Source organism: Eriocheir sinensis, chromosome 17, assembly GCF_024679095.1.
Source record: "Eriocheir sinensis breed Jianghai 21 chromosome 17, ASM2467909v1, whole genome shotgun sequence".
Classification (NCBI taxonomy): Eukaryota; Metazoa; Arthropoda; class Malacostraca; order Decapoda; family Varunidae; genus Eriocheir; species Eriocheir sinensis.
Genome location: NC_066525.1, coordinates 18,471,432 through 18,482,181, shown reverse-complemented (window position 1 = coordinate 18,482,181; position 10,750 = coordinate 18,471,432). Strand labels below are relative to the sequence as shown.

At 37.2% G+C, this 10,750-nt stretch overlaps 1 protein-coding gene across 2 annotated transcripts; it reads right to left on the bottom strand.

The window, feature by feature from the left end:
* Positions 1 to 2,844: 2,844 nt before the first annotated feature.
* LOC127000101 (pleckstrin homology domain-containing family A member 3-like) lies at positions 2,845 to 8,566 on the bottom strand. Of its 2 annotated transcripts, none has more exons than XM_050863521.1 (7): positions 8,309 to 8,566; positions 7,250 to 7,366; positions 6,814 to 6,975; positions 5,914 to 6,035; positions 4,468 to 4,619; positions 3,558 to 3,616; positions 2,845 to 3,344 (listed from the first exon to the last, which is right to left on the bottom strand). In XM_050863521.1, exons 1-7 carry the CDS (start codon positions 8,346 to 8,348, stop codon positions 3,328 to 3,330), a joined length of 669 nt encoding a protein of 222 aa, XP_050719478.1. In that variant the 5' UTR covers positions 8,349 to 8,566; the 3' UTR covers positions 2,845 to 3,327. The 2 variants fall into 2 exon arrangements, with proteins under 2 accessions (XP_050719478.1, XP_050719479.1); XM_050863522.1 differs by having other exon boundaries at positions 4,476 to 4,619; positions 8,309 to 8,564.
* Between the last annotated feature and the right edge of the window lie 2,184 nt (positions 8,567 to 10,750).

Here is a 10,750-nt window from a genome sequence, read left to right as displayed (position 1 = left end):
TATATATATATATATATATATATATATATATATATATATATATATATATATATATATATATATATATATATATATATATATATATATATATATACAGTAAAACCCTCGATATCCGAAAGCGGATTATCCGAAAAACCGGATTATCCGAAATTGATCTGGATAATGCAATTAAAATTTAATTTTTTTCTATACTAAAACGTTATAAAACATCAAAAATAAATAAAAGTAACTACATATGTACTATATTAACACATTTAAAATTGATAAGAACAGTTAAAATGAATATGCTTTCTAATGTATTGCGAAATAGCTTGTAAATAGATCAATGTATTAGACAAAAACATTAAACAAACTCTCAACAACACCACGTCCGCATCGCCTTCCCAGCAAGGACGTAGGTGAAGCGAATCGAACAAACTACTGCACGACTACTCTCAATTGTACTCTCAAGACAACGACACAAACACGACTCTCTCCACTCCATGCCACATTCCCTTCCAACATACGAGTTGCGCGATAATATGAGTCATCATACTGTGTCTCCACCTGCACGATGCATCAAGGTCACACTTGCAAGCTTGCACAACCATTCACAATCGCACTCTGCAACATACAATAAAACATTTACATCACATGTTTTAAGCGTACTACTTTGTTTAGCGTAGCGTGTGTTTGTTTGGTTTCATTGTTTACATCGTCAGTCGGCGGCAGTCGCGTCACACACTTCACACTTCACACTTTTAGATAAAAAGCAGCAGCGACAGCATCCTCATCCATCCTGGCTAATGGTCCGTCCATACTAGCTACATGTGTTCTAATGAGAAAATAAGAACCAAGGTGCAAGATCAAAGTGATATTCATCCAAACGAGAAAGCAAGACACAATGCCGACGATCAAACTGGCGGCGATCAAAATGGCGGCCATAAATCCTGATTATACGAAAATCGCTTATCCGAAGAGGCTTCCCCTTCCATTTCGGATAATCGGGTTTTACTGTATATATATATATATATATATATATATATATATATATATATATATATATATATATATATATATATATATATATAGAGACGGCCCTCAAATAGTATATATATATATATATATATATATATATATATATATATATATATATATATATATATATATATATATATATATATATATATATATATATATATATATATATATATATATATATATATATATATATATATATATATATATATATATATATATATATATATATATATATATATATATATATATATATATATATATATATATATATATATATATATATATATATACAGTCGTCCCTCAAATAGTACGGGGGTTAGGGACCCAGGATCCCCGTACTATTTGAAAATCCGTATAAAATTAGTGCCCCCCTTAGAAACATTCCTGGGCTGTGTTTGAAAGAGAGAATCGGGACTCTCAGAACGTCCTGAGTGCTCTCAAACGTGTGCACGGCAGCACGAGTTGCCAACTCAACACGTCTGCTGGCCCCCGGCTTTGAGAGGTGGAGCGCCTTCGTGCTGTGATGATGTCATCAGTAAATATGGCGGCCCAAACAAACACATACAAGTGTTCCCATTGCATTTCACCTCTCTATGCCACCATATCCACTGCAGCTGCCTTTTCATCTTCTGTTGTAAGGAGTTTGTCAGCCAGGACAGCTAATAATGCATGTTAAACGTCACCATTTTGCTGCGAGTGAGATGCCGTTACCATACCAACGACGAGGCTTAGTAAAAGGACGACCTTTATCTCCACTCTTGCAGCACTCTTGAAGCATTGGCAGTTACTGTAGCAAGAATTTCTTTTACCCTATGATTTTCAGGGTATTGGCCCTGAGGGAACAGCTGTTTCAAAGGCTGTAGTTGGGACCGAAAGGGACAACTACCTCCCGAACCAAGACCAAGACCAAGGGAGAAATCCCAGGCCACCTGTGACATGAAGACCAAGATCAAGATCATAGATACAGCGAACACTGCTCTCATTCACGTGGTATGCTCTCCCTACGGCAACGTAACTCATCCCAAAACGTAACTTCTCCTAAATCTGAATTCTTCTGCAAGCTGAACACCTATCTCGAATGCTTTGGGGTGCTTTCAGCAGGTGTTTTGGTAGAAGTGCTGCCACTCACGTCATGGCTACTTGGTGCGACAAGTGGGAAATTTAAATATCCTAAAAAAATTCTTCCATGACAATCCGTACTATTTGAGGGATGACTGTACACTCAACCCTCGATTTGCCGGATTTCGGATTTGCCGGACAAGAGTCCGTGGGGTCAAAAAAAAAAAAAAAAAAAAGTCCGGGACAAGTCGATTTCAAACTACCGCGCCAGACAAAGTTCGCAAATCGGGCACTAGATGGCAGCGCGGGCGGACATACACGTCTAGTACTGGACTGTACACAAGTCTGCCGCGTCACACGAGTGTTGTGCTTACGTGCTTGTCGTGGATACACCTCTTCTTCACAGCGATGCCATATATGTGCATGTTGTAGAAGGTAATATATTATATTACAGGACAGTATAGGACAGCGAGCGTGGTGTCGTCCGAGGACAGCTTGTGTTTCCGGACATATATAGGGTAAAGTCCGGCAAGGGGGTAGACCCCCGGACATTTTCCATTGCCGGACATTTGCCATTCCCGGACAAGCCTTCCCCCCTTTTAGTCCGGCAAATCGAGGGTTGAGTGTATATATATATATATATATATATATATATATATATATATATATATATATATATATATATATATATATATATATATATATATATATATATATATATATATATATATATATATATATATATATATATATATATATATATATATATATATATATTCATGCTCAGTATTTTACGACCCTAAATAAATATCGGCTTATCAACATATCTCAGCAAATATACACTATATAAATACAAACAGAATACTGCATCAATATACTTTCATTAGTGTAATAAATATGATACCAAATTACAAATTCTGAACTTGAACTTACACTTAATCTGCCTTACATTATCTGAGACTAGTAAAAGACCCCCACCATTAGTGACATTTTCATTTGATCCATTTTTGTAGATATACAATGATACAGACTTGGGAAAATTTGATCTAGTATTAACTGTAACCTACCTCTTTGTAAATAAGCATACATAGTACACTATTTTACATATCTTTAGTTTAAAGTTTACAAAAGATAAGTAGTATATCAAGTAGGAAGCTGCATACTTCTCAACAGGACAGACAATTTCCATCAGAAAAATGGATAATGATACAAAACATTATACACTACCTTGAAACAGTGACCATTGGGTTAACTACTCTGTTCTCCTGCAAAAGAAATTATACAATTTGTTTCATTATTCATGAAGGTAAATCATTGAGTACTGAAAGAAAACAAACAATAATGTGGTGTAACTGGCCATGTAGCAGTGCAATTGTTGTGACTGACCCATTTAAAATGCTTCTGAAGTCTTCCAGTCATAACAGGTTTCAAATCATATAAAAAACCCCACAGAAATCAAACAAAAAAATCATAAATACCTTTCTGTAGAATTCTGCCGTGTCCCGATTGGTGTGGTACTGCTGGAGGTTTTCCTCTCCTAAAAATATAGAAAACAGAATCAGTATGCTATTTCATGCCATCATCATCATCAGGTTATATCTAAGACATGTGGATTGAGAATTCTCTGTGTTTATACCTCCTTATGGTAACAGATGAGTAAAAAGAATGTAACTCCTACAATATAAGTGATTGGGGTTAGGGGCTAAGTTTCAATCAACAATTTTCTGCCTAGGACACTGATAAGAATGATTATATGGCCTTTTTGACTTCCATCTTGCTTTTCTGTGACTTTCGAGCTCAGAAGAATATATGCTATGAATAGATGTTATAGGACGTAATAAAACTGAATGGTATAGAAATGCATCCCTAGTTTTCTAAATAAAAATATGTGAATTCATCATATGCTATTTCATACTGTGTATTTTTCAGAGAATTAACATAACCTTTGAATTTAATAGACTGCTGTTCTGCATTAAAAGGGTGGGGAGAGGTTTGGGCCACAACAAAGTAACAGGTGAGCACAATGGAGTCACAATAAAATTAGCAGAAATAAGAAGTTCCTGTTCCTATCTTAATATATTTTAATTTCTGTAATAGCTGCTAAATCAACAGAGCTATACCCTCAGACATTAATTTTGGTGGGCTGGCATATCTGTCTATCATTTTTGCCAGTCAAAAATGTCTCCTTGCCACCAAGCCTCAAAGGAATATGGAAAAAAAGTCCCATGCAGTGAAATGTTGCTTGTGATTTTTAGAAGTTTCTGCACTAATGCTACTAAATGTGAAGGAAAGTATTTGGACAATCAGTACCACTAAATCTTTCAGAGATCTGAGGTCATTATTGCAGTAAGTGTTGTAAAGTTAAGACAAGCCAGACTAGGGACTCACGGCCACACCTTGATGAGGGTGATGGGGGCAAGCAGGGTCTCTCCAGAGAGCTGAGGTGTTTGGGATGTGTTGGACAGCTTCATGCATTCCTCCAGTGTCTGGATGAAGGTGTCACATGTGGCTGACAAGAGTGTCGTGGATTCATCAAGTTTCTGGATGAAAAAAAGTTTCAGAATAAAATTTTGAACATATAATAGTGAAAGTACTACTCTTTGTAAAATTACTGCAGTTTCCATCATTAACCCGTGGGGTTCGGCTATGGGAAAGCTGAGAAGTGGCCGAGAAATGACAAAATTACACTGCATTTTGAGACTAAGAAAAGAGCATGGAACGTACATCAGAGTACTCCTCTCATAACCATAAAGCCGTTAACTTGTTGTCTACTATAGAGAATTTGACAAGTGATTACTGTATGGATGGCTAATTCAGTATGCCATGACGTTACAGCACCACCTATGACAAAAAAGCCCACCTCAAGATCACTCACCCACCACAATGACCTAGGGCATTCATGGTGGGTTGCGCTATACAACCACTGCCTACAATTAGCTCGAATTAGGTGTTTTATGGCGAGCCCTTTTTAGGGTCCACCGTACCACAGCCACGACTCGTGAAAGCCCTGAAAAGGGTCTGCCGATGTTCTCAGGTTAATACTTCTGCCGGAGCTGTTCCTATTTATAAATTTATATAACTGACACTTGCTCCTCAGGTTTCTAGTGAAGTAGTCATGGCAGAAGGGCCTCTTATTATTTTCCCCGTAAATACACACTGTCCTTGCATCCTACCCTCCATCAATCTAAAATATTGAAGTTATTGCATTTAAGGTAAACTAGATTCTTACACCATCACCATCCACCTTACTTCAGTGTGGCTTCTTTGACATCCACTCTCCCATTTTATCCACATTAAAGCTATGCCAAGGCTTCCCCAAATCTTTCAGTTTATCATAATTCACTCTATCACAGATATCCTCTTGCTTCCATTGCTTGGATTATTTTTTTACCTCACATCCATTTCTTCCTTCCATATGTTGGTAGAGTCATACTATCATGTATTTCCTTTTTGTAAGTCCTTTCTCACCCTCCTTTCCTCTCTTTAACCAGCTACCTCAGGGGTCCTTATTTTTTTTGCACTATTATGTACCCTTTGATTTTTTTCTTCTGCCGTGGTGATATGCCCCCTCACCAAGAATATGTGGAAGAACATGATTATTCTTATTAGCTTTATCCTAGTTAATGTATCTCTAATCTTATGTATATGGATAAAAGTAGAAGTTAACTCTAATAACTATGAATAAATTAGTTTGAGATGCTTTATTGCACTTTTGCAATACTACATACATGATGATGGGGTTAATAATAATTAAATTATACTTTGCAGCATACCAATACCATTATCAGTAAATCTGAGCAATATGTGGGTGTGGGAAAAAAAAGTTTTGTCAACCTCTAGATCTGGTCCATCAGGGTTATTTGCAGCAGTCTTGACATTGTACACTTGCTTCATGAGGAGGTCACAGGTCAGCCGAAGTTCAGACTTTTTGGTTTTAACTTCGTCTGCTTCTGGCTCTGTAAAATTACGGAGTTTGGTCATGTCTTGATATCTGACCTAACAAAACCCCAAACAGTTTCAATAGCTAGGTCTTGACTCAGAAAATTCATATATGCTTCCTTACTGATGAGACTTTCTACACAACAAAGTGAGGTCATTCTTTGTTAATTCATACCATAAGGTGATGACTATCATATGTTTGAAGATACCCTGAACTTAACCTAACCTTACCTAACAAAACCCCAAACAGTTACTATATATATGCAACCAAAATTGATCTCACTTGGATTTTTTCAGGAAGGCCAGTTTTAATTTTAAAGCTGAGCATCCACAAAATCAGGCAGACAACAAGGATGACTACATGTATCTACTGAAGTAAGAAAAATACACAAGTTTTTTTACACCTTTAGTGGATTTCTGCAATATTCTTTTGTAAGATTTTCTAACCACATCACTGGTAGACTTGTACAATGTATAAGTTTTTTTCTATAAAGAACTGAAGCAAAAGATCAATCTGTTGCTTTCTAAAGTTGATACTTTAGCTTTCTATATTAATTTTCTCACTAACTTAATTTCCTAAATACTTGCATTATGATATATGTAAAACATGTAGCAGTAGCATAGACTCTGCAATAAGAATACCACCATCTCTAGATTTGAGATGTACAGCTCATTTGATACTAACTTCATATCCATTTCTAGCATTCTGGTCTTTCCTTGATAATGCTAAACAAGTATATAACAGTATAATGCTGACCCTGCTTTGTGCAATGGTAAGTTTTGTGCTTCACATACCTTTCTCCACTTTTGGTTGAGGTATTGCTGGTGGTATACCTGCTTTAGCACTGCCGAGGGCCACAAGCCAGGCATGCCGTTCATGTGAAGACGGTGCCTTGAGGTAAAAGTGCTGCTCATATGGAATTACAATATCAACTCTTAGGGTATCGGTTGGATGGACTGGAAAAGAGTGAAGAAAAATTTGATGTTTGTGTGTTATAGGGGATTATTAAGGGGACATGAAAGGAAACTGAAAAAAAAAAAGAAAAAAAAAAAGCTTGAAGGATATAACAAAACAGTTTTCTACATAGATGGATTAAACTGTGAAACAGCCTTTAAAAATGAGATTATTCATTCCAAAAACATAAATGAATTCAAATATAAATATGATTAACTCCCATATTAAAAATAAATATCATGTTTCATGAGTGTGGTGCAAATGAATCAAACTTACCAAGGATTTCACACGCTGAGAGTTTAACTGATCCCTTACTGCCCTGATTGACCTCCTCCTGTGATTTGTAATATGCCAGAACACCCTTGTCCAGTACAAACCACCTTGGCTGCCATCCTGAAAGATAATTAAAAGTACAATTATGTAGATTTACAAACACCTTTAGTAATGCATAGTCCAATTATTTTCAATAATCTCACATTTTCTGTGTGGGTGATCAAGTTCCATAAATCATTTGTACCAAAAGAGCAGTGAATCCAGTTTCATGCTTTCAAAATGTATTGTAATCTTAATAGGTATGTATCCTAATGTTTCCTTTAGCCTTATAATTACAAATTTAAGATGTATTATTTCCTGTTCCTATTTTGCTTGTATCTATAAATGTTGATACCAATAATAATATCCTGTTGCTTTCCCCATGACTGTCACATAGGTAGCTATAAATTAACGTATGTAATATTAGTGTTGATGATACCGTAAATTAACATCTAAATAGTTTACATGTCACCTCCTCTGTGATTTCTTTATGATGTTTGTGGACAGCACTAAGATTGTACATGAAAAAAACTAATAAATGAGCAATTTGCGATGGAGAGGCTAATGAAGAGCAATGAACAAACCATTACGAGTTATCAGGAAAGTGTCAACCCCTGAACTGAGTCGGGTGTAATTCTTGAGCTTTACCATTTTCAGTAGTGGCTAAACTTGGATGATAAGTAGTAATTGTGATATAAATGATGAATATAAAGCCAAATGTAAAAATTAAATGATATAATCTTGACCACTGCTACCACATATTCAGCTGAAAGTAAGAAGCTGAAATCACAAGCTTAGAATCCCTATCATAGGATCATCAGTCAGAGTCATGTCCATGTGTGAGTGTATCTTGAAGGGTATCTGACCTGTTACCTGATACTCCCCCCCTAACCCTTGCCACATCATCACCCTCCGCCCGTCAAGATGTGCTGAAACCCGCCTTGAACACTGATGTACAAGTCAGTAGAAAGCTAGGCAGTGACCCTGAACATGCTGCCTTAATAATTACTAACGGCTACCCACCATTCCAGTAATTGGTCCACTTAAATAGAATCCCTTCCATTTTCACACAGAGTCCAGCTGGCGGCCACTCGGCGCCATCCTAGGCAGTCTTGACCAGTGAGCTCCGAATATATACAGCTGTTCCTTATATTTGTTAGAAGAAATATTCTAATCACATCTGTTTCAACAGTTATGCATTATAGTAGTAGTTATGAAGGTGACAAGTAGTGGTTTTTATGGAGGGTCATGAGGACAGTCCCGAAATGAGGATAGGTCACTGTCCGGGAATGTTTACGTGGAGAGTAGTGGCACCTGGCGGCCAGTCGTGTTAACTGTAACTCCGCGAGGCTCGAGCACCACTTTTGAAACGGTGAGAAGAGCGAAGGTACTCATACCAGTCGACTACCGTTTTCCGTTTACCGTTGATGAGGCTTCAGGCCCCGCTCCACTGCTAGTGCAATGCTCTGTGAGGGCCGTCAACAATTATTATGTTAACCTCGATAATCCTCGATGCACTTAATTCAAAACGTCGTAGTGAGTGAGTGAGTCTTGATTGTTTTCATGAATAGCCTACTGATGTCCTTTTAATAAACTTGGCATCATCATAGTCACTTGGCCGTGTTTGGGTTCGCACTAAATTAGTTCCAACTCACTGAACATTTAACACACATTTTTTTGTCTTTGAGTACTAACACTGATTAATAGCCACAATCGGTTATGTTACGAATTCTCTCAATTTCGGTTTGAAGAACTACACAACACTGGTCATTCGCTGAGTGGTAGATTTCAGGCTTGTACCTCACACAATTTATGTATTTCTTCTCAGCCATGGTGCACTCTTTTGATTTATGATCGCCAGCGCATATGAAACATTTTGGGGCTTCTCCATTGGTCTTGGCAGTACAGTTGGCCTCAAGATGGCCATATCTCTGACAATGATAACATATAATTGCATGGTCTCTGTCTCTCACTGTGTATATTCCCATAGCTGGGCGTTATCGCGATAAGTTATCGCGATACTTTATCGCTGATAACAAAATCGGGTTATCGGCCATCCGCTACTTATTTAAATATATATCGGTATCTTCGTTACTTTTGTAACCAAACTATATATAGCGATAATCGCTACTTTTTTTCCGCCTCTCAGAATAAAAACGTTGTTTCCTCCCTACTGCGCATGCGTGGCCCGGTGTTGTATGAAAAAACTTCGGGGTATGAAATATCTTCGGTGATGAGATTTCATACTTAGATCATGAAAACTAAAACACTAGAATATTTTTTTTTATGCTACTCAAAAATCAATATATCATAGAGAAAAATCATTTAACTTTGCCCCAAAAATGATTATTCACTGCCTCAAATTTGATATTCCATATTCGTTTGTGACCATGCCATGATACTGAAGGCACCCGGTGTTGTGTTATTTGGTGTCCCATCGTCAAAAGATGGCGCTTTTGTTTACAAACACTGGTCTCTCGTGAACTGCGCATGCTCAGACCATTAAGTGTAGACCTGTACAATCTCACAATGCTTTTTTTAACACATTAAGAGTTGTTGGAAAGCTGAATCAAACATACAGTACCACCATCCTCGCTGTTTCTAGAACGACGTACACTCTGTACATATAAATACAACTCGTACAGAGTGTCGTTCTAGAAACAGCGGGGATGGTGGTAGTGGTACTATATGTCTGACTCAGTCTTCCAGCAACTCTTAATTACGGTTTAAAAGCTTTGTGAGACTGTACAGGTCTACGCTTGCTGGTCTGAGCATGCACCGTTCAAGAGAGACCAGTGTTTGTAAACAATTTTGACGGTGGGGACGCCAAATAACACAACACCGGTTCAGGCATTTCTAGTATTACCGTCCATAGGTACGTGTCGACGTGTGGTTTTAAGGTTTTGTAAGTTTCCTAAAATACAGATAATGAAAATTTGAATTCATCAATGTTGTTCTATCTGAAATATCAATATAGTATCGTTTTCGCCTATCGGACTTTTCGCTAGCTAGTATCGGAATTGTGGATTTATATCAGGTATCGGTTATCGGTTATCGCCTATATATGTGTCTCTAGTTAACGAATATCGGTTATCGCCGTTAAGGTTTTTCATTATCAGTTATCAGTTATCGGGAATAAGGTTTTCTGTTATCGTGCCCAGCTATGTATATTCCCCATTCTAATTTCAACTTGTCATGATTCTTGTAAAAATCAGCTTAATCTTATTCTCAACACCCTGAATTGTGCCTAAGAACTCATTGGGGTCCCAGATGGTCTCCTTTATTTTTTCCTTGGTCTCCTCTTTATGCATATTGCATATCATGATCTTTGGTTTCATCTCTCCAACACTCTTGGTACTAATTTGCTCAACAGACTCCAATTTTTGAGCAGCCTCAGCCCTTATGTTCTCAATATCAAAGTTCATGACAATATTACCTTCATTTGTGAATCTTGAATCAGTTATT

Excerpts from the sequence above, each read along its gene's own strand:
- LOC127000101 (XM_050863521.1), bottom strand. The coding sequence starts at position 8,348 with ATGGAAGGGATTCTATTTAAGTGGACCAATTACTGGAATG. Across the intron at positions 6,976-7,249 it reads CTCAGCGTGTGAAATCCTTG|TCCATCCAACCGATACCCTA; the intron begins GTAAGTTTGATT and ends ACTCTTTTCCAG. Across the intron at positions 6,036-6,813 it reads TCAACCAAAAGTGGAGAAAG|AGCCAGAAGCAGACGAAGTT; the intron begins GTATGTGAAGCA and ends GTAATTTTACAG.